Raw genomic sequence first — 24,917 nt, 5'->3', positions numbered from 1 at the left:
CTTTCCCATCACATATCAGATCAGAAAGGCATTTATTTTCAATAAAAATGTAGAAAATATTTGAAAAGTGGAAATAAAACGCCTAACGAGTTTAATAATAAGTGTTTCTCGGTTAGTTTTATAATGAGCATTCAATGTGCAATAAGCAGTGATGCCAGTAACACGTTACTCTAATCTGACGACTATTTTCCAGTAACGAGTGATCTAACACGTTACTATTTCCAAACCAGTAATCAGATTAAAGAAACTTGTCCAAGCCACTGTGAGTTACTATTTTAGTCATTTTCCTTAGTAGATTTTTTTTAAATATATATTTTTGCTTTCTTCTTGCGTCTCGGGGAGAGTATTTTTTCAGGATTTTAATTTTTTTATTTCAACTTAAAATGTCAGGAGATCTTGTTGGCGTTACTGTTAAAAATACACTTCCAGTAAAGTGAGTGTTGGCAAAAGCGGTCGTCATTTCTATGTTGAGGCGGCAGCGGTGTTGTCGGAAACTGCTGAATGTAACTAATAAAGTAACTTTTAATCTTACTTAGTTACTTTTAAAATCAAGTAATCTGTAAAGTAACTAAGTTACTTTTTAAAGGAGTAATCAGTAATCAGATTACTTTTTCAAAGTAACTGTGGCAACACTGGCAATAAGCGAATGCGGTACAGGGCTGATAAACTCTGCCTGGTGTGTGTTTGGTCTTCAGGGCATTAATCTGAGCGGAGGGCAGAAGCAGAGGGTGAGCTTGGCCAGGGCGGTGTACAGCTCCGCAGATGTGTTCCTTCTGGATGACCCGCTGTCTGCCGTCGACTCTCATGTGGGAAAACATCTGTTTGAAAAGGTGATCGGACCCAAAGGACTGCTCAGAAATAAGGTAGGAGACCAGTGTCAAACTCAATACAGGCTCTTGCAAACAAAAACAAAAAAAGGTTACGAATTATCAGGGCCAGACGGAATCTGCGGATTTTTTTAAATCTGCGTAATGGTATTAAATGTGTTAAAAAGATCTAGAAATATTGGAACTGTTTTTTGTTGTTGTTGGTTTTCCTCTCTACTTCTTATTATTTAGTTTTTCTATCCACTTTCCGTGTATGTATCTCTCTGATCACTTACGTTGTATAAGCTCCTGTGATTTGTTAATTTGCTATTATTATTTTTCTCTCAATTAAAAATAAATAAATATTGAAACTGAAAACATTACAAAAAAAAAAAAAAAAATATTCACTTCTTAACTTTTATTTAAGGTTTACAATACAAATATATATATATATATATATATATATATATATATATATATATATATATATATATATATATATATATATATAATTTTTTTTTTTTTTTAACAAAAGCTTGATCTCTCTTATTGTAGGCTACATCCCCTAAAAGATGGAGAATATATTGATTTATGAATTGTATTGTAGACAATTCATTAAATAAACAATTTCATATCATTCAACAACATAGCAAAATAAATAAATAGCGACTTACTGGTACTGAAGTAAATAAATTAACTATTTTTAATAGCTATAAATAAATACTTTTTGTAGACGTTCCTTAACTCCTCTGTGGTCAATTTTAAAATATCACTCTAACTAAAAAAAAAATTCACATGAATAAACATATCAGACGAATCTCGTCTAGTGTTCCCATCCGCTATAACTTCCGTAGAGTAAGGTCAAAATACCGTCCGATCATAGACATACAGTATTTACATAGATCCCTCCTTCAACTGATCTGCACAGGCACTAATGAGGCATCTACGTAAATATATCTATGATCGCGCCGGTTTTTTGGCAGTAGTAATGTCGCTGAGATGAACTGAACTATCCCTTTAATGTTCGAACAACCAAGAAAAACGTTTTCATAACTTTTTTTTTTTTAGCTGAGATACTCCCTATATTATTATTATACATGTCAAAAGCTCATTTTCTGCTTGACTTGACCTAAACTGTCCTGTCTTGTCTCCTTCTCTTTCGCTGTAGACTCGTATCCTGGTCACCCATGGGATCAGCTTCTTGCCGTATGTGGATGAGATTGTTGTTCTGGTGAACGGGGTTGTGTCTGAGGTGGGATCATACGACGTTCTTCGAGCCAATAAAGGCGCTTTCAATGAATTCATGGAAACCTACGGCAAAGATGAAAGCAGCAAAGATAATCGCAATACAGGTTTGTCTGCCATCCTACATTTGCATTTTCTGCTGAGCTCCAGATACTGACCTAAATTCTGAAATAGCCACCAGATTTAGGACAGGACTTGCAGTTCAGCTGCTAAAGGTTCTTTCTTTCTTTCTTTCTTTCTTTCTTTCTTTCTTTCTTTCTTTCTTTCTTTCTTTCTTTCTTTCTTTCTTTCTTTCCTCTGACACATTTTACTCTGTATTTTTGTTGTATTTTTTTAGTATCTTAATAATTTTTTTGACAAAAATAAGCAAAATAATCTTAATTCAAACAGAAAACTATTATTTCTCTCACCCCATTGGCAGATTATTTATCTTATTTTAAGCAAAAACTCTCTTCATTTTGAGTTATTTTTCCCAAAACAAGACAATAATTTGTACTTGTCTAGTAAATGTTTCTTAATGTAAGAATTTTTAGATGTTTGAACTAGAAACAACAAAAATACTAAGTAAGAAGAGCATTTTTGCAGTGTACTAACCCTAACCTAACAGTTTACTAATACTCTAATGAGAGTTAAGACATTTTTTGCAACATTATAAATGTATTTGATCAATTTAATGCATCCTTGATGAATAAAAGTATTATTTCTTAAAAAACAAAATCTTACTGACCCCAAATTTTTTGAAAGTTCATGTACACTGCAAAAAAATGCTTTTCTTAGTATTTTTGTCTTGTTTCGAGTCCAAATATCTAATAATTCTTACATTAAGAAACAATTACTAGACAAGTACAAATTATTGTCTTGTTTTGGGGAAAATAACTCAAAATGAAGAGAGTTTTTACTTAAAATAAGATAAATAATCTGCCAATGGGGTGAGAAAAATAATCTTGTTTTCTGTTTGAATTAAGATTATTTTACCCATTGGCAGATTATTTCTCTTATTTTAAGCAAAAACTCTTAAGTTTAAGTTATTTTTACTAAATTTTATTTTAAAATACTAAGTAAGAAAAGCTTTTTTTGCAGTGTGATTATAGATTTGCGATGCATGAACAATGAAAGATCTAGAATTAGAATTAAGTACACTTGAAATGCTCAGTTTTACAGTAGTTTTTTTTTTTTTCCCACTTGCATCAAAACAAGTGCCCGAGTCTCAGACAGATGCTTGATGTGATTGATTGTTGTCTGTGTTCAAACAGCAGCCGTTCAGGAGTCCGCTTATGAAGAGATCGACACCGTGCCGGAGGGTTTGGAGCCGCAGGCCGATGGCTTCCCGGAGGATATCGTCTCCAACACACTGAAGAGAGACAACAGCTTACGCAGCAGCCAGCGGCACGCTCAGCCAAACGGCAGGTCAACCAAACACGCCATCCAATAACATTACACATGTATGAACAACTAAAGATTTAATTCCAGACAAAGTGTTTGGCACAGATATAACTGAATGTTGCCATACCGCAGCGAGTACAGAGAGCAACAGTCGGGTTTCTGAAGTAAAAACTGCATTTCTCCATAAGGAAACTGATTTTAAATGATAACTTATAAACCTTTAAAGGAACCGTATGTAAGAAATGGATTTCATTGAATCATAAAATGGCGCTGATATGTCTCTAGACATTAATAAATCATGTTAATCTCAAACACTTCTATCACTGCCAACAGTAGTCCGGCAGGATATTGTCATTATAAAGTTGTTGTTGCGGCTCAACTGATGTTGATGATGTCATGTTGTGTTTTGGCCTGAAGCTCCGCCCTCCACCTATCGACCAATCAGGAAGTCAGTAGTGTTTGGGGTTGCCAGATCTGCTCTAGTTACCACAGCTGCAGATCTACAAACGTTCTGCTGATCCTGCAGCCAATCTGGCAACCTCGAGTCAGGGGGAGGAGGAGGGGGAGACGCCGCTCTACAGGCATCTGAAAGGGATTGCAGGACCAGTTCTGGCCACAATCTCACACACACTTCCTTTAAAGACAGCCCTACTCTGAACTAAAAGGTTGTAATCGATGGTATTTGCTGGTGTTGAAGCCGCCAGCATGAATGGTTTCAAAAAATTCAAAATTCGTATTGGGAAAAACGAATATATCTACAGTATACAGTACACACACACACTATATATTGCCAAAAGTTTTGGGACGCCTGCCTTTACATGCACATGAACTTTAATGCCATCCCATAGTTAATCCGTAGGGTTTAATCTGGAGTCGGCCCACCCTCTCTAACAGCTCCAGCTCTTCTGGGAAGGCTTTCCTCAAGGTTTAGGAGTGTGTTTATGGGGATTTTTGCCCATTCTTCTAGAAGCTCATTTGTGAGGTCAGGCACTGATGTTGGACGAGAAGGCCTGGCTCTCAGTCTCCGCTCTAATTCATCCCAAAGCTGTTCTATCGGGTTGAGCTCAGGACTCTGAGCAGGCCAGTCCAGTTCCTCCACACCAAACTCCTCATCCATGTCTTTATGGACCGAGGCTTTGCGCACTGGAGCGCAGTCATGCTGGGACAGGAAGGGGCCGTCCACAAACTGATCCCACAAAGTTGGAGCATGGAATTGTCCAAAATGTCTTGGTATTCTGAAGCATCAAGAGTTCCTTTCACTGGAACTACGGGGCCAACCCCTGAAAAACAACCCCACACCATAATCCCCCCTCCACCGAACTTTACACTTGGCATAATTGTTAGGGAGTTAATAGCTTATGACCCAGGACCTGTAGTGAAGGAATGAAGACAGAATCAGGATTGCAATTAATTAAAAGAAAAATTTACTTAGAATAGTTTGCAGTTTCAAAAGCAGAAGCCAGCTTCAAGTCTCACAAGGAGTTCGTAGGTTGCGCTCCCGCTCTCACCGTCTCGTTGCCTCGCCCTATTGTACATACAATTGTCCCAACAGTCATACAGTTTTCAAGGTCTTATCCACAACATTACTGCAATGTGGATGATTCTGATTGGCTCAGAGACAATGCACAGTCATAGTAAATTTCCACTCATGTCAGTTAATCTGATGCACGTTTCCAGACGTGTCACTTGTTGACGCTTTCCACCCCAGAATTAGGCCCGCAGTGACCTTCCAGATCTGGAGCAGGCGCCAGCTTGCCCAGAACAACAAGTCCACCCTCTTAGGGGGCCCATTGTACACCATTCTGATCTGTAACATAAAATTTTGCGCACATACACAGATACACAGTCTCTCCAAGGTTGGAGCTGATTAAGCTCCAGTTCTAACCAAAACATACTGATAACATGTGCTTTCTCTCAGTGAGAGGGACACACAATAGTACAGGCAATATTCATCTGGACTCTTTAGTGTTTCAGTAAAAGGAAATATAAAAGGAATGAAATATAATAAATTAAATGAAAGACAAATCCATATTTCATGTCTGGAAGCTGGGCTAAGTGAGCAAACGCTGTTCCTGCACTGACATGTTAGGGGTGTGTGATGCCTCAAAAACACAAACACACGCGACCTTGTTGTCAGTGTTTAGTGACACATCACACATCTCTAGGCCAGACCCTCAGTCACTCCTCAGAGACCAAATACACACTTTAGAAAACAAGAAGCAAAGCAAAATCATAACTGGAAAGAGTCATTATAATAATATAGGAATATAAATATTGATTAAGGTTTTGATTATGAAGTTAATTTGGATATAAATATATACAGGTATATTGAAGCAGCAGTGGATTTCAGAATCACCCTTTCACAATGCATTCAGGTCCTGTTCTCCTGGCGATGGCCAAACCCAGACTCGTCCATGGGATTGTCAGACTGAAGCGTGATTGGTCGCTCAGAGAACACGTCTCACTGCTCTAGAGTCCAGTGGCGGCTGCTTTACTCCACTGCATCCCACGCTTTGCATTGCTCTTGGTGATGTAAGGCTTGAGCTGCTCGGCCATGGAAACCCATTCCATGAAGCTCTCTACGCTGTTCTTGAGCTCATCTGTGTGTGTGTGTGTGTATATATATATATATATATATATATATATATATATATATATATATATATATATATATATATATATATATATATATATATATATATATATATATATATATATACTTCAAATCAATGTTTGTAGTGTTGTGATTCACCTCAGAGCTGGTTGGCTTCACTCATGACTTTAACCAAGACTTGTTTTAAATCCCTGTGAGAAAAATTAATGGAAGAAATACTTCCGGAACCAACGCCGCTGAAAAAGTGTACATGGACTTCTGCACTCGAAAATCTTGAAATCTTTCATAAAAGCTACTGAAATGCATCAACAGACTTCATTGCAAGAGTGCTGTTTTGTATTCACCAAGAGCAATGTGTATGTTTTATCTTTAGTGTGAGAGTAAGGAAGAACAGCTCTCTTCGAAGTAAAAAAGACTCCGGCGATAAGAAAGGACAGCGACTGATTGAGAAAGAGACGATGGAGACCGGAAGGGTACATATTAGCCACTTTTGGTTCTCCGTGTTTTGTTGTCTATTTTCACCTCAGTGATTGATGAATGAACATTCATATGATGTTTTTCTCCATATTCCAGGTGAAGTTCTCAGTGTATCTTCAGTATCTGAGGGCTATGGGCTGGTGTTACGTCAGCTTGAGTTTCCTCTTCTACTTCATCCAGAATGTGGCCGTCATCGGTCAAAACCTGTGGCTCAGTGACTGGACTAATGATGCTGAAGAATATTTCAACCAAACCTACCCAAATCACATTAGAGACACGAGAATAGGCGTCTTTGGAGGCCTGGGACTAATACAAGGTATGAGCAGAAAGAGCTTTAATAAAAATGTTGGTAACACTTTATTTTAAGGTTCAGTTATTACCTATTAACTAGTGTCTTATGATCATGCATATTACCAGGATATTGTCTGTTTATGAGCACTTATAAAGCTCATATTAATGCCTTATTCTGCATGAGCTTATTCTGCATCCCTTAATCTGACCCAATACCTAAACTTAAACGCTACAAAAACTACCTTACTAACTATTAATAAGCAGTAAATTGGGAGTTTATTGAGGAAAAAGTTGTAGTTAATAGTGAATATGTGTTCCCCATACTAAAGTGTTACCGAAACTTTTATAAACTGAATTAAATAGGACATGATATTTTGAGATTTTAATGATGCAAGTTGGCTATTTTTAAATTATTGGGTGTACTAGAATAGGTTCAAATGCTTCAATGTTTTTCACACACCGTGCATTATTTTAGCTCCTCTATTCGTGCTGTTTCCAACAAAGCCCCGCCTGCCAAAAAGCTCAGAGTGCTCTGATTGGCCAGCGGACCCAGTGCGCTGTGATTGGTCTGGATCGGTGTTCTCTGTTAGAGAGATTTAGGGTGCGTTCACACTTGTCATGTTTGGTTCGATTAAAACGACCCCTGGTGCGGTTGCTCGTTTAGTGCGGTTCATTTGAACATATGTGAACGCTGCCATCCGAACCCTGGTGCGCACCAAACAAGCGGACCGAGAGCGCTATAAAGATGAGTCTCGGTCCGCTTCCAAACCAACTCTGGTGCGGTTTGGTTGATATATGAACACAACACGGACCAAAGACATGTAGACGAACCAAAAACAGGACGTGATGTCACAAGATGCGACGCATAATCAGCTGATTTGACGAGGCGGAAAGATCGGTGTATCAAAATGAGTAACGTTAACGTTAGAGGGCAAACGTGGAGCAACGAGGAAGAGCCTCATCAATATTTGATCAGACGAGCATGTTTCGAAAATGCTAGAAAAAACGCACAAAAAGCAAACCTGGCTCTTCTCCTTAGAGGACCTGTGCTGCCCATTAGTCGGTACAGACGACAGAACTGCGCCGTCTCTTTTCTGCACAACTGAGGAAATCCTGGAGCTGTTTTATGAAACATTATGAACGTTTCATGAGCTCTTCATGAGTTCTCAGTGGGTAAAAATAATGCCATATGTACACGCATAAAATGATGGCGTTTAATCAGCACACAGCGTTGTTCTGAATGTTCGGTAAGCAGCTCCTCTGTCAGGTAAGCCGACCAATCAGGTTGTGAGCGTCTCCCTGAGCCTTTGGTTCGGTAACTTTAGGTTCGCTGTTATAAGTGCCAGTGTGAACGCTAAGCGGACCAGGACAATATGTTCTGTTTTTGTTTTTTAGTCCGGACCAAACTAACCGAACTACAAGTGTGAACGCACCCTAAATCTATTTGTGATAAATCTATGAGCTTTGTAACTTTTATACATTCACAAACAGGTACTTTACACACTAAAGGCAAAGGAAAACATAAAAAAAGCATCCTGTGACCCCCATAGGAAGATTTCTATTGTATTTTAAAACTGTGGTATCATAAAGTGTAGTTTAGTCATAAAATCAGAATTTAGCATCTCCAATGTGTGTCAGAATCACATGAATCCCAATGAATGAAAAAAATCCACATTAAATCCAAAATGGCTGACTTCCTGTTGGTCGGAGCTTATGGTTGTAGTTTAGAAAGTTGTCCGGCTTGATGAGAACAAGTGGTGTAGCGAGTTTGGTGGCTGTAGGGAAAACGAATCCCAAGACTTTAGTCAAATGTGGCTCTAGATATCCCCCTCTACGGCCCTTTCTCAGCTTCTGCCAATGTCTAACTCTGATTTGGGTCGAATATTACATTTTGAGCATGCTAAGAGCCACAAAAACACCCCAAATACATGCTTCTGAATTAAATAATGGTGGCGGTTGGAAAGAGACAAATGAACAGCTTGTGAATGAATGGAGAATATGCGGTCGGTGTGAGGTTGTGGGAAGTTAATTGAAGATATTAAATGAAATGAAGTGAAAAAAATATGTTCTAAGAAAGATTTTCTAATGTTCCTATTGCGTTATTTCTGAATGCTCTCCGAATGTTTAAAATGTTCAGAGTTTTAAATGTTTTTAGTGTTTTTTCTTGGTTAAGTGAATGTTAACTCCATTAAATAATGAAAAGCATTGAACTGAAACATTTCAGGAAAAAAAAGCTCTAAGATCATCGTATTCTGTGCTGACATTTTGAGAACATTATTAAGGACCAGATAGTTGGAGAGATAGTCTATTCAGGGATATCATTTGGTCATGAATTTCATAATAAGAATATGATAAACTAACCATAAATTTAGTTCACATCAATACTTGCTCTAGACGATACTTGTTAGTGATGATGATCTACATACTGAACGATCAAAAGCATAATAATAAAACTGTGGGTCAGATGGTATTAAAGTTATTCTCAGTTTAGACCATATGATCTGATGTGTCTTGTAAATATTTGGACATTGAGATGAGAAATGGATAGTTTTATCTGTGAGTGATGGCATGGAGAGCTTCAGTCATTTGTCAGGACATGAACTGATGGGATGTCTTTCTGTGGCAGGCTTCCTGGTGTTTTTAGGCACGATACTCCTGGCTGACGGATCCATCAGTGCGTCCAGGACTCTACACACTAATCTGCTGTCTAATATCCTGAAAGTGCCCATGGTGTTCTTTGATACCACTCCTTCAGGACGAGTAGTCAATCGTTTCGCTAAGGTATTGATTCAAACACCGAACACGATTTTGTTGATCTTCAAATCAATGAGTGGGCCTGTAAGGCCGGAGACGAGCTCATTGGCATTTTATACACTCTTAAAAATAAGGGTTCGAAAAAGTGTTTGAACAGTGATGCCATAGAAGCATTTTCAGAAGAGTTCATCCTTCATTTGGTCTTTTTTTTTACCCCAAAAATTTAGATTTTTTATTTATTTATTTATTTTTACTTCATGAGAAATGCGAAACTTGGTAAACGTTTTGGCACTTGCTATGTGAACACACACACACACACACACACACACACACACACACACACACACACACACACACACACACACACACACACACACACACACACACACACACACACACACACTGCCCCTGCCCCTAAACCTACCCATCACAGGAAACATTCTGCATTTTTACTTTCTCAAAAAAACACCATTTAGTATGTTTTTAAGGCTATTTGAATTATGAAGACATTTGATATGTCCTCATAAACCCAATTTATAGTGTAATACCAGTGTAATACCCATGTAGTTATACAAATTTGTGTCCTCATTAAGCACATAAACAGGCTCACACACGCACACACACATAAACACACACACATAGACATGATTCGAAATAGTGAAATGGTCCGTAAAAAATTTGTCAACTTGTTTAGATGTATGGCTTTGATTTCCTTGCAGTTTTAGAGCTAAATATGATTTGGAAAATATGTTTCATACACAATTTTTTTTGTGCAATTTTCATAACAATAAACTTACTTCTGACCATTTAAGTTTTCAGGTCTATGCTCAAAAAGTGAATAGCTGGTAATAAATGTATTGTGACTACTGCAATATTATTATTCAGTGGCATAAAATGTCCTAAAAATACACGATATTAAATAAAAGACATTATCCGACTAAAATATAGTACATTCATTTTTTGTTTAAATGTTTAATTTAATTGCAGATAAACATACTAATTTAATGAAACGTAAACACATCCCAAGACTGAGAAAATCAGGCCTGAACCCCAAAATATAGCACAACTGATTTTTCCCTAAATGAGTATTTGCCTGTTTTTAACATGAAGTATGATGTTTAGGATATCTTCACTGTGGACGAGATGATCCCGATGTCCTTCCGGTCCTGGATCCTCTGTCTTCTCGGCGTTTTAGGGACCTTGTTTGTCATCTGTCTGGCTACTCCTATCTTCACTGCAGTTGTTGTACCAATGGCTATTGTCTACTACTTTGTGCAGGTAACACACCCTGGAACTTGGCACCCTGTTTATCTCACATACAGTCTAAACTAAGATTATTCACACACCTGATATAATGTTTCAGTAGTGTGTGCAGGACACTGCAGTTCATTTATGTAATCGAGGAGAGCAAAATATAGTGACCTGTGACATATTATACCCAAAATTATTCGTACACTGCAAAAAACACTTTCCTTACTTAGTATTCACTTTACTTACTTAGTTTCTAGTCAAAATATCTAAAAATTCTTACATTTAGAAACATTTACTAGACAAGCAAAAGTTGTCTTGTTTTTGGAAAAATAACTCAAAATGAAGAGAGTTTTTGCTTAAAATAAGATAAATAATCTGCCAATGGGGTGAGAAAAATAATCTTGTTTTCTGTTTGAATTAAGATTATTTTTCTCACCCCATTGGCAGATTATTTATCTTATTTTAAGCAAAAACTCTCTTCATTTTGAGTTATTTTTCCAAAAACAAGATAACTTTTGCTTGTCTAGTAAATGTTTCTAAATGTAAGAATTTTTAGATATTTGGACTAGTAAAATTATTTAAAATTTGGGGACAAAATGATTCAGACACATTGAGCTGACCATGTTTTGCTGAAGCGTTTGTTCTTTAATTGCTTATCCGACTTTTGACACCACAGACTGACCAAAATTATAAACGTAACACTTTTGTCTTTGGCCTCATTTTTCATGAGCTGAACTCTAAGACTTTTAATATGTACACAAAAGGGCGGTTTCTCTCAAATATTGTTCGTAAATCTGTGTTAGTGAGCACTTCTCCTTTGATTAGACAGCATGATTATTGCACAGCTGTGCCTTAGGTTGGCCACGATAAAAGGCCGCTCTAAAATGTTTAAAACCACACATTTTCGAGTGGACTTTTATTGTGCCACACCTGTGCAATAATAATGCTGTCTAATCAAAGGAGAAGTGCTCACTAACACCGTGTCCTAACTACAGGCGGCGCGACATGCGATAAAAGCCGTCTTTTCCAGGTTAATCAGAGTTTTTGTCCTAACCGGCCGCGACGGCGACACGCGATGAATCTATTTTAGAAACGGTTTCTATTTTTGTGCAACGTCGCGGCTGGAGCAACAACACAAAACATGGCAATGTTAATCTCAGGTAGTGTTTATGTGCTTTATTTTCAATATTAAAAGTGTGTAATGTTACTTTAAATATCATTTAGCGCTCCCATGTTTGTCAAACTAAAAGCAGCAAGGGATAATTCGCCTCAGATCTTGAAATTAAACACTTTGAAACAAAAGCGTTCAAACTGTGAACAAACAAGTGTATTCTATGACGACGATTGTTTTAGTACCTCAGCGTGTACTTTAGTAGTTTAAATCCTGTAATATTTGTGAATTTGATTATGTACTTATTAATTTCCTTGTGAGTGCCATCAAGATTAATCTCTGGTGCTCCAGAGAGCACGGTTATGATTGGCTGGGGTTTATAGAGCTCCGCCCACTCGCTGTTCTGATTGGCTGGGGTTTATAGAGCTCCGCCCACTCGCTGTTCTGATTGGCTGTGGTTTATAGAGCTCCGCCCACTCGCTGTTCTGATTGGCTGGGGTTTTTGATTGATTTGTTGCATCTCGTAGTTATGTCATGCCTGGTGTGGACAGTCAAGCTGCTTTTCGCTGGAATCTTATCGCGTTGCGTGTAGTTAGGACACGGTGTCACACCGATTTAGACAGATTTGTGAACAATACTTGAGAGAAATAGGCCTTTTGTGTACATAGATCTTTGAGTTCAGCTCGTGACAAATGGGGGAACAACAAAAGTAGAGTATGTCAAATAATTTAAATCTATTGTGTTATTCTCCAGTAATGTTGACTAAACCTGCTTTGTGTATTTCAGAGGTTTTATGTTGCCACATCTAGGCAGCTGCGACGACTGGACTCTGTGTCTCGATCTCCTATTTACTCTCACTTTGGAGAGACGGTGTCAGGCCTGTCTGTGATCAGGGCCTATGGGCATCAGCAGCGCTTCCTAAAGCAAAACGAGGACACCATTGACCAGAACCTCAAAAGCGTCTATCCTTGGATTGTTTCTAATCGGTCAGAATTGGTCCTACTGTATATACCCGAATATAAGGCGAGGTTTTGTGTCCTAAAAATAGGCTGAAAAATGGGGGGGTCGTCTTATATTTGTGATATAGACAAAATCACATATCTATTATAGTGTATAATAGTATAATATATAAAGAATTGACGCTAACAAATGGCGCTGTTGACGCTTGCGCATCTCGAAGACAAATCACAACACGAGGCACTGAGAAACTGAGCTGACCATTCAAAATGTGCAGTTTTTATATTTATAACATATGATACCGTTAAACAACATCACATGACCAAGAGTGTGTTTTCATATCACGACTGAAAATGACACTGATTTCATATGACAGCTCCATAAACAAATTAACCTTAAGTCACTTACATTTCAGATGCAATATTGACTGTTTTTCTTCTATTTCAGCAGCGAAAATAGATCAGAGCAGAACCATAACGCGTCTGTGTGTGTGTTACTGAATGATTCAGTGTTTGAATGAATCGGTTGAATCAAAGATTCAATGACCTGTTCGTAAATGACTCCCTCATTCTTGAATGAATCAGCCTTTTGAATGAATCGTTTGAATGAATCGACTCATTGACTCCCTCATTAAGACTCACCTGCTGCCACCTACTGGTGGTTTAAGGCGGGCGTACACGGTGCGATTTTTGCTGTCGTACGAACTCGCAGAGGATTTTTTTTTCACAGGAGAAATCGCGTGGACATCGTGGATGCTCGTATGGTCGCGGCTCGCACCGTGTGAGAGGAAATACGAGACGAGCCGAGCACGTTAAGAGCACCTCCCGACCTTACGATCGTTTTTAAACATGTTTAAAAAGTTCGGGGAGTCGGCCTGATTTTTACCAGCATATGGCTGTCCCCTATTGCCAAATCATGCACAAGCACGTCACATACGCTCAATCTATGACTATTATTAGCTCAGTGGCTGCCACATACTGCGTTCACACACACACACACACACACACACACACACACTTTCTCTCTCTCACGTGCACTCTTCTCTCTCCCTCTGGTTGTTTCGGTTAAAAGGAATGGCTTTTCAACAAATCATTTTCACACCTTTTTTCTTTATTTTTTGTATCTGAAGCTATAGCAGCAACATTAAAAGCTCCGGTGTCTGTGTTACATGAAAACTCGTGTGATTGCGGCCGGCTCGCGGTGCAAACAGTCGTGCCGTGTACCAGCTGATTTGATGCGATGATCAAATTAAATGACTCGTAGCGTCTGCAATATCTCACGACCTTCCGAGTGTCCGAATTCGCACAGTGTACGCCCGCCTTTAGTGTCATGTTTAAACATACTTTCTAAAATATCTTATTTGTTTATTTAAAGATGCAAATCTCATAACATTATTTAATGCAGTTGTAATTTGTCAGTGTCAATTATTTAATTTGACTGGTAACAGCCCTATAGTGTCTTATTGTAATTGAATTTATAGATCAAATTTAAGAATATAATATAAGATTAGGGGGGAAAATACCCTTTTAAAAAAGGTAAACATATCACAAATATGCAGATTTCAATATGCCAAAGCTGATTGAACACTGGTGAGAATATTGCTTCAGAATAAATAATATTTACAACAGACAAAAGTTGTGAATGAGCGATTTACTCATCAGAAGGAGAAGCACATGAACGTGCTTAATGTCGAGTCCTGTCATGAATGGTGTTAAAAAAATCCAAGGAATTATCAGTAGATTTTTCAAATACATATTTTTTCTGTTGAAAACCAGATTTTTCCCACAAAAATCTCCTTTTTCCCCAAAAAAATAAGTCTGGAAAATGGGTGATCGTCTTATATTCAGGGTCGTCTTATATTCGGGGATATACATCAAGTTTTTTTGTCAGGATAATCTGTGTTCGCTCTATAATGTGATGATGTTCATCTTTCAGGTGGTTGGCCATGCGGCTGGAGTCTCTGGGTAATCTGGTGGTGTTTTTCTCAGCTTTATTTGCTGTAATCTCTCGAAACTCTTTGAATAGTGGACTGGTCGGACTGTCCATCTCATACGCCTTAAATGTAAATATCTTTTGATTCTGAGCTACCTGTGATAGGCAGTCAAATAACCTTTCCATTAAGTAACACTACTTCTTATTAGGTCACACAAACTTTGAACTGGCTTGTGAGAATGACCTCAGAATTGGAGACCAACATCGTTGCTGTGGAAAGAGTGAGCGAATACGCTGAGATCACAAACGAGGTAGAGAACGAACGCATTTTCAGGGGTCATCTTCTGGATTAATGTACTAATAATGGTGTTCTTAATCTCACAAACATTATTAACTACAGATGAGCCAAAAACTGCAGACAGCTCGAGAGAAACATTCTTTACCACTGCAAAACATGCTCTTCTAACTCAGTAATTTTGTCTTATTTCTAGTCTAAATATTCTTAAATCAAGATGCATTTACTGGATCTGTAAAACGACATAAGATACTTTTGCTTGTTTTGTTGAAAATCAAATCTAAATGAAGAGAGTTTTTGCTTAAAACAAGCTAAATGATCTGCCAATGGGGTGAGATAAATAATCTTATTTCTGATTGAAATCTTGTCTCGTGTTTCCGTCTCAAACAGAAATAAGATTAATTATCTCACCCCATTGGCAGATCATTTCGCCTGTTTTAACTTAAACTTCATTTGGATATTTTTCCCCAGAAAAACAAGCAAAATTTATCATTTTACTTTTCTACTAAATTCATCTTCATTTAAGATTTTTTAGATATTTAGACTAGAAACAAGACAAAATTACTAAATAAGAAGAGCATTTTTTGCAGTGAAAGCGTTATAGAAAAAACCTTAACCTGACTGGATGATGTCTTTGCAAAAAGTGTATGATCACATTTCCCATATAATCCTAATAATATCAGAATATTTTTGTGATTGTAGCTAGATCATTATTATTACATGAAAAGTCTCCCGAAAGAGAATTATGAAATGAGTGCATCATATATTCATCATAATATTTGCACAGCCGTTCTTCACCAGCTTTGCCTTGAACTGGCTCATGTAGTTGAGTTGATTTATCGTGAGTATATCTGTGTGTCCAGGCGCCGTGGATCACCAGTACTCGTCCGCCTGACGACTGGCCCTCGGCCGGGAATATTCGCTTTGAAAACTACAAAGTTCGATACCGGCCAGAATTGGAGCTCATTCTCCATGGAATCACATGTGACATTGAAAGCACTGAGAAGGTGAGGATTGGGAATATTTGTGATATATTGAGATTGCCAATATGGAGTGGTAAACTTTATTATAAAAATGGAGAGACTGAGGTTCTCCAGCTCTCCAGACCCAGAGTAACAAATAATCAAACAACTTTTCAATTCTCAAATGGCGTTTCTGCCTTTTATTCTTACCAAGCAGTGATCACAAATTTAAATATAAATTTCCTTTGAAATAAAGCCCATTCATAAATAAATAGAAAATAAACGAAAGAACACACTTTACCTCGGGAGGAGGGCCTAAACAAAAGAAAGGGAGGAGGAGGAGAGAGAGAGAAACAAATACTCCAATAACACTCATTGTGGAAGAAACAGATATCAATACATCCTTGGACGTAACACATTACTTAAAGGGCTCTAGTGCTGTTCTGTTTTAGGAATAGGGTTGGGTAAAGGTGCAGTAAGTGATTTCTGAGAAACACTGTTGATATTTGAAAACCACCCACACAAACACGCCCCTCCCTTCATTGCTCCGCCCCAAAGGATGGCTCTTTATCATAGCTGATGCCAAGCAAAATAATGCTTGGTGAAAAATAAAGCGAAGATGGTAAACGAACAACAAGGAATATCAAAATATTACCGCAGTCCTCAAAGCAGTGTTACTTACAAATGGAGCAGAAATGATCTAACCTCTGCATCTGTTTCCCCACTGAGGTCTCTCCAGCGTCGGAAAGCTTTTCAAACACTAGCGGCGCTCCTAAAGCTCTTGCCTGATCATAACACTTCTGATATTCCTCTGAGCTTTTCTCTTTTGTAATGTCTCTCAGCCATCTCTCTTTCTATAGTCTTTCTTCAAATCTCCTCTTGCGCTCTCTCTCTCTCCTCCCCCATCTTGAGTGGACACGCCCCCTATTGCTGATTGGCTCACTCTCTCTCCTCCCCCATCTTGAGTGGACACGCCCCCTATTGCTGATTGGCTCACTCTCTCTCCTCCCCCATCTTGAGTGGACACACCCCCTATTGCTGATTGGCTCACTCTCTCTCCTCCCCCATCTTGAGTGGACACGCCCCCTATTGCTGATTGGCTCACTCTCTCTCCTCCCCCATCTTGAGTGGACACGCCCCCTATTGCTGATTGGCTCACTCTCTCTCCTCCCCCATCTTGAGTGGACACGCCCCCTATTGCTGATTAGCTCACTCTCTCTCCTCCCCCATCTTGAGTGGACACGCCCCCTATTGCTGATTGGCTCACTCTCTCTCCTCCCCCATCTTGAGTGGACACACCCCCTATTGCTGATTGGCTCACTCTCTCTCCTCCCCCATCTTGAGTGGACACGCCCCCTATTGCTGATTGGCTCACTCTCTCTCCTCCCCCATCTTGAGTGGACACGCCCCCTATTGCTGATTGGCTCACTCTCTCTCCTCCCCCATCTTGAGTGGACACACCCCCTATTGCTGATTGGCTCACTCTCTCTCCTCCCCCATCTTGAGTGGACACGCCCCCTATTGCTGATTGGCTCACTCTCTCCTCCCCCATCTTGAGTGGACACACCCCCTATTGCTGATTGGCTCACTCTCTCTCCTCCCCCATCTTGAGTGGACACGCCCCCTATTGCTGATTGGCTCACTCTCTCTCCTCCCCCATCTTGAGTGGACAGGCCCCCTACTGCTGATTGGCTCTCTCTCTCCTCCGCCATCTTGAGTGGACACACCCCCTATTGCTGATTGGCTCACTCTCTCCTCCCCCATCTTGAGTGGACACACCCCCTATTGCTGATTGGCTCACTCTCTCTCCTCCCCCATCTTGAGTGGACAGGCCCCCTACTGCTGATTGGCTCTCTCTCTCCTCCGCCATCTTGAGTGGACACACCCCCTATTGCTGATTGGCTCTCTCTCTCTCCTCCCCCATCTTGAGTGGACACGCCCCCTACTGCTGATTGGCTCTCTCTCTCTCTCTTCCCCCATCTCTGTGTTAAAGTAGCCCAATTCTGCAGGAAAACCGCGGGCTTGGCAACACTGGCCCTTGATCGCAGTTCATGTCCACTGAGTTGACGTCATTCGCCTCCGTCCTTTTTTCAGTGACGCACGACTCGCATTTACTGGGGAATATCCTATCTGTCTGCTTATGGCAGACGCTAATGCACGCATCCGATTCATATCGGATTTATTACCACATATGAGTGAGGCCTGAATCCGATCTGAGGATATCGGAATTCATGCGTTTTTTTCCTGCTTACCCGTTCACATGTCATATCCGATCTGGGTCACATGAGAGGAAAAAGTCGGAATTGGGCCACTTGAACCATGCAGTGTAAATGTGACAGCAGCTTTGTAACTTTTCTACAAGTATTTAAATGAGTTTAAGTTAGTCGTATGCTAGTGTGTCAGATGGAGCGTCATTGACTGGCTTAAACCATGATGGCATAATGTGCATTTATACAACTATAATACAATAATGCATTGGCATAAAAAAGGAAATTTACTTTTGATACTTAAGTACTTTTGAAAACAAATACTTCTGTACTTTTACTGCAGTTAAAATCTGTTTTTTCAACTTTGACTTGTAACAGAGTAATATTTGACCAGTAGTGGTTTTACTCTTACTCAAGTAATGAAGTTGTGTATTCGTCCAGCTCTGCGTAACAGGTCTCAGGACTCATTGTCACTTGAATATTTTTTCCATTTCCCAACTTTTCCCAGATTGGCATTGTTGGTCGAACTGGGGCAGGCAAATCTAGTCTGACCAACTGCTTGTTCCGCATCATTGAAGCGAGTGAAGGTCGAATCATCATCGACGGGGTTGACATCTCCAGCCTGGGGCTTCATGATCTCAGGAGCAGACTGACCATCATCCCACAGGTGCGATCACAACACAAGAGGCTGTCGTTCATTCTCCAGAGGTCTGCAGGAGCCCCGTGGCTTCTGAAGCTGCGGTGGGCGGCGCTGTTGTGCACTCCACTCTATACTCGGGCTGTGAACCTACACCATTATCATGCCATCGATTCGGTTCAATTCGACATCTCGATGCACCGCATCCTCATTTATAGAGTTTTGTCAATAAAGACACGCAGTCAGATATATGAACTGAATCTTTCATTTGACCTGCTCAAAGAAAACAGGCTACTTAAACGTATTAAACAAAACTCAAGTCTGGGCACAGAAGACAACAGAAGCATTTAGAACAAATCCACAAAAGGAAATACTAAAAGCCACTTTAAGAGGTGGTCTGGGCCACATTACAGTCAACACATAAAACACGCATGAGAGTGTGTTATAGGCTATATGATGTCATAGCCAGATATGATCGCATCAAGAGTTCTCTTCATTAAGCCAAATTGCACAAAATGCTTTTCTTACTCAGTATTTTTGTCTTGTTTCTAGTCTACAAATTCTTACATTAAGAAACATTTAATAGACAAGTAAAAGTAATTGTCTTGTTTTGGGAAAAATAACTCAAAATGAAGAGAGTTTTTGCTTAAAATATGATAAATAATCTGCCAATGGGGTGAGAAAAATAATCTTAATTCAAACAGAAAACAAGATTATTTTGCTCACCCCCATTTTGACTAGAAACAAGACGAAAATACTAAGTTAGAAAAGCTTTTTTTGCAGTGCAGTTCTCCGTATTAGACAGACATATTCACAGGGAGGGAGCTTTGAGTTCTGTCATTTAGAGAATGTCTGCATTTTTTTTCTCTTTTACGACATGAAGCTGTGTTATGAAAATGCAATGTTTTTTGTAATCCATACACACTCGTAGAAAAACCCAACATGCTAAGCATCATGAATAAATAAAGCAGCAGCAGCATTTTCTTTCTTCCAGGACCCGGTTCTGTTCTCCGGGACTCTGCGGATGAATCTGGACCCTTTCCAGAAGTTCAGTGATGAGGAAATATGGGCTGTTCTGGAGTTGGCTCATCTGAAAGATTACGTTCGGGGTTTGCCGACCGGACTTCAACTTGAGGTCTCGGAGGGCGGAGAGAATTTAAGGTTTGTGAGCTGTGTTTGCTTTGAATGTGCGTAGTTTTAGTTTTCTTCCGGGAACCGACACATCACAATATTCCTCATTATAATATTTAAAGCGGTGGTTCTGTGTTGTTTTCTTGGCTTGGTTGTGTTTATGTGGCCCAGTATAACATGTCTAAATACTTAATAAAAAAAAATTACGCTGTATTTTTCTTCTACTCTCCCTTTATTCCACACCGCTGTCTGTGCTTTGAACGGCTCGTTTGCTTCCTGCTTCTCTGAAGCCCCTCCCTCTGAAAAACACAATGGTCTTAGATTGGTCAGATGGCCAAATGTAGTTTCCTGTATTTTGATTGGCTGAAGTGCCAAGCACAGGTTAAGGCCACGCCCCTTCCCATTACGGGCAGAAGTCACATCTGCGGAGACTAGCGAGGGTTTATGATGTCACCAACCCAGGAAGAAGCTCGTTGTAGTCCAAACCGGCCATTTTTGTAGGCAATAAACTGCCGTAACTATAAAAGACAATATCTCCGTTTGCAGTGAACTTTCAGCGCTGTAACTTTGCAGAGACTGTTTATGCTCAAGCAGCGACATTACACACTAACTAAAGTTACACAAGTAAAATCGCATGCAGCCAGCCCTTTAATACGCAGAATAACGGGGCGGGGCCTGTTGAGTTGGTTAGTCTTGTGTTGAAACCGGCGGTTATGGTAAGGGGCGGGACATTTCCCAAACACCAATCACAACACACTGCTCCAGCCGAACAATCAGAGCACAGTGTGCTTTTCAGAAGGCGGGGCTTCATAGAGACAGGAAGTAAACAGAGTTACTGACAGACTGGGAAGAGAGGAGCCGCAACAATGGAGGATATGAGGAATAATCAACATTTAAGCAGAAAACCGGCTCTAGTAGAGCTCAAGACTCTGTTAAAGGGCAGAATAGCTGATCTTTAAAGAACACTTCATGCCAAAAGGGTTCTATATAAGATGAAATGACTTACATTATTGCATAATTCTTTTGTTTTACAGTTATATCAGGGTTTGTTGTTATTGTTGTGATAATGTTTACAGATGGATGGATGGATGGATAGAAGGATGAATGAATGAATGAAAGGAAGAATTGGATGGATGGATGAATGAATGAATGAGTGAATGAATGAATGAATGAATGAATGAATGAATGAGTGAGTGAATGAATGAATGAATGAATGAGTGAGTGAGTGAGTGAATGAATGAATGAATGAATGAGTGAATGAATGAATGAATGAATGAATGAATGAGTGAGTGAGTGAATGAATGAATGAATGAATGAATGAATGAGTGAGTGAATGAATGAATGAATGAATGAATGAATGAATGAATGAATGAGTGAATGAATGAATGAATGAATGAATGAATGAATGAATGAATGAATGAATGATGGATAAATTAATTAATCAGGATGGAAAGAAGGATGAATGAATGGATAGAAGGATGGATGGATGGATAAATTGATGAATGAAAGAAAGAATAATAAAGCCTGCTGTAGATAGAGATGTGTGTGTGGTTCCTGATCGTGTGTGTGTGTGTGTGTGTGTGTCCTGTAGTCTCGGTCAGAGGCAGCTGCTGTAGATAGAGATGTGTGTGTGGTTCCTGATCGTGTGTGTGTGTGTGTGTGTGTCCTGTAGTCTAGGTCAGAGGCAGCTGCTGTAGATAGAGATGTGTGTGTGGTTCCTGATCGTGTGTGTGTGTGTGTCCTGTAGTCTCGGTCAGAGGCAGCTGCTGTAGATAGAGATGTGTGTGTGGTTCCTGATCGTGTGTGTGTGTGTGTGTGTGTGTGTGTGTGTGTGTGTCCTGTAGTCTCGGTCAGAGGCAGCTGCTGTAGATAGAGATGTGTGTGTGGTTCCTGATCGTGTGTGTGTGTGTCCTGTAGTCTCGGTCAGAGGCAGCTGCTGTAGATAGAGATGTGTGTGTGGTTCCTGATCGTGTGTGTGTGTGTGTGTGTCCTGTAGTCTTGGTCAGAGGCAGCTGCTGTGTTTGGCCCGGGCCTTGCTCAGGAAGTCCCGAATTCTGATCCTGGATGAAGCCACGGCGGCCGTGGATCTGGAGACAGACGACCTCATCCAGAGCACCATCCGCAGGGAGTTTGCCCACTGCACCGTCCTCACCATCGCTCACCGACTCAACACCATCCTGGACAGCTCACGGTGAGACGCCTAAGGCTTTATTACACAGAGCTGTAGAGATTTACTGCAGTGATAATGTCTTACACTCAAGACGATCCTCATTAGCAGATCAATTCAAAATGTCTTATACTGTTGTCACAATACCAAAATATCAGCAAATACCAGTAAACTTAGTATTCACACATTTAGATACAACAGCAAAAAAAGGATTTGTTAGTGGAGGTGACTGTTAAAGATGTGTGAGTCATTGAATCATTCACTCGAGATCTGTTCAAAAACACTGAATCATCCAGTAATGAAACAAGTGAAGACTTTATGAGTGAGTCATTGAATCATTCATTCAAGAGATTTGTTCAAAAACACTGATTCATCCAGTAATGAAACAAGTGAAGTCTTTATGAGTGAGTCATTGAATCATTCATTCAAGAGATTTGTTCAAAAACACTGATTCATCCAGTAATGAAACAAGTGAAGTCTTTATGAGTGAGTCATTGAATCATTCATTCAAGAGATTTGTTCAAAAACACTGATTCATCCAGTAATGAAACAAGTGAAGTCTTTATGAGTGAGTCATTGAATCATTCATTCAAGAGATTTGTTCAAAAACACTGATTCATCCAGTAATGAAACAAGTGAAGTCTTTATGAGTGAGTCATTGAATCATTCATTCAAGAGATTTGTTCAAAAACACTGATTCGTCCAGTAATGAAACAAGTGAAGACTTTATGAGTGAGTCATTGAATCATTCACTCAAGAGATTTGTTCAAAAACACTGATTCATCCAGTAATGAAACAAGTGAAGACTTTATGAGTGAGTCATTGAATCATTCACTCAAGAGATTTGTTCAAAAACACTGAATCATCCAGTAATGAAACAAGTGAAGACTTTATGAGTGAGTCATTGTTTTTGAACAAATCTCTTGAATGAATGATTCAATGACTCACTCATAAAGTCTTCACTTGTTTCATTACTGGATGAATCAGTGTTTTTGAACAAATCTCTTGAATGAATGATTCACTGATTCATCCAGTAATGAAACAAGTGAAGACTTAATGAGTGAGTCATTGAATCATTCACTCAACAGAAACAAAAGAAGCCAATAAATGTGTTCACCACCGAGCTACACATCCAAAACACATTTTATGCATTAATAAAAAGAGATGTTGCTATGGTTACCCTTATGGTTGTGGGAGTGACTCACAGAATGATAATTTAGCTGATTCACTTCCACCTTTAAATGCCTGACATTTATTAAACGACGACACCAAAGAAAAGAACCACTCAGATGATAGCAATGGACTATATTTGCATATTTGGGTATCACTTTAGTATGGGGAACACATATTCACTATTAACTACGACTTTTGCCTCAATAAACTCCTAATTTACTGCTTATTAATAGTTAGTAAGGTAGTTTTGGTAGCGTTTAAGTTTAGGTATTGGGTCGGATTAAGGGATGTAGAATAAGCTCATGCAGAATAAGGCATTAATATGAGCTTTAGAAGTGCTCATAAACAGACAATATCATAGTAATATGCAGGATCATAAGACACTAGTTAATAGTTAATAACTGAACCTTAAGATAAAGTGTTAGTGTGTTTTAAAGTGAGCTGTGTGTGCTCCTCTTCTAGGGTGATGGTCCTGGATTCGGGGAAGATCGTGGAGTTTGATTCGCCCAGTGCTTTACTCAGCCAACAGGGACATTTCTACTCCATGGCGAAGGACGCTGGGATCTGAGGATCGGGATTATGGGATGGCATTTCTCTTCAAGCCAGGAGGACCAGAAGCATGCCATGTTAAAGGAACACTCCAGCGCTTTTAGAAATAGGGCTTGTTCAGCTTCTCTCCTACATTTAGATATGTGGACAAATGCATTTTTGTCTCAGTGCATTGGTCGCCGATAGCTTAGCTTAGCATAATGAATGGAATCCTGTGTTGCCAGATAGCATGTCCTGAGTAATATCTGATAACCCGTGATATCTCTGTGCCAAAGTAGCGGTGCTTCTTCTTCTTCTTTAATTGTTTCCTTTGGCGAGAGGCAATTCATAATTTAGGGGCCTTTCCGCCCCCTGCTGTACTGGAGTGTGGGCCACAGATAAAAAAAAAGTAATAATAATAATTTATTTTTATTAATCCAGGTTCTTTCCAAAAAAAAAAAAAAGCTTTATTTATCTGTTTTACATTTAATATATTCTTTAGATTTAGCACCCCCCCCCCCCCCCCCCATGTTTCTCTAACTCATCTTTTAATCTTATTCTCTGTGTCTAATAATTAATACAAAGACATAAACATGCTCCGGTCCACAATCACACACACCTGAGGGAGGTTTGCTCAATAAATTCACTGTTTTGTTTAACCCAGTGTGTCCTGACCTCATCCTGATATTATAATGTGCTGTCTAGAAGTTCTTCCTGATGATTTCATGTTACCGACTACTTGTTTTATCTTGTTCATAGCAGTGCTTCCCCATTATATAGTCAAGTCGATATCTGCCTGATCGTAATACACTTTTACTCAGGACATGCTATCTGGCAACACAGGATTCCATTCATTATGCTAAGCTAAGCTAGCGGCGACCAATGCACTGAGACAAAAATGCATTTGTCCACATATCTAAATGTAGGAGAGAAGCTGAATAAGCCCTATTTCTAAAAGCGCGGCAGTGTTCCTTTAGTTAAATTCGTGTTTGTGTG

At 39.4% G+C, this 24,917-nt stretch overlaps 1 protein-coding gene across 2 annotated transcripts in view; it reads left to right on the top strand.

Moving 5' to 3' along the window:
• The window catches only part of abcc2 (ATP-binding cassette, sub-family C (CFTR/MRP), member 2), a 50,325-nt gene extending 26,276 nt beyond the window's left edge, over nucleotides 1–24,049 (top strand). Inside the window, exons 18-32 of one of the 2 annotated variants that reach the window (XM_067420799.1) lie at nucleotides 696–863; nucleotides 1,975–2,158; nucleotides 3,305–3,458; nucleotides 6,422–6,521; nucleotides 6,622–6,841; nucleotides 9,443–9,597; nucleotides 10,693–10,848; nucleotides 12,719–12,918; nucleotides 14,825–14,951; nucleotides 15,031–15,132; nucleotides 15,980–16,123; nucleotides 18,794–18,952; nucleotides 19,917–20,083; nucleotides 22,050–22,244; nucleotides 23,856–24,049. In XM_067420799.1, coding sequence (XP_067276900.1) covers nucleotides 696–863; nucleotides 1,975–2,158; nucleotides 3,305–3,458; nucleotides 6,422–6,521; nucleotides 6,622–6,841; nucleotides 9,443–9,597; nucleotides 10,693–10,848; nucleotides 12,719–12,918; nucleotides 14,825–14,951; nucleotides 15,031–15,132; nucleotides 15,980–16,123; nucleotides 18,794–18,952; nucleotides 19,917–20,083; nucleotides 22,050–22,244; nucleotides 23,856–23,961 — 2,337 coding nt within the window. In that variant the 3' untranslated portion in view covers nucleotides 23,962–24,049. The other variant, XM_067420800.1, reaches the window with a different exon arrangement.
• Nucleotides 24,050–24,917: the final 868 nt, after the last annotated feature.

Source organism: Pseudorasbora parva, chromosome 17 (genome assembly GCF_024679245.1).
Source record: "Pseudorasbora parva isolate DD20220531a chromosome 17, ASM2467924v1, whole genome shotgun sequence".
Lineage (NCBI taxonomy): Eukaryota > Metazoa > Chordata > Actinopteri > Cypriniformes > Gobionidae > Pseudorasbora > Pseudorasbora parva.
Note: the sequence above shows the minus strand (reverse complement) of the source record. Positions and strands in the feature narration are given on the sequence as shown.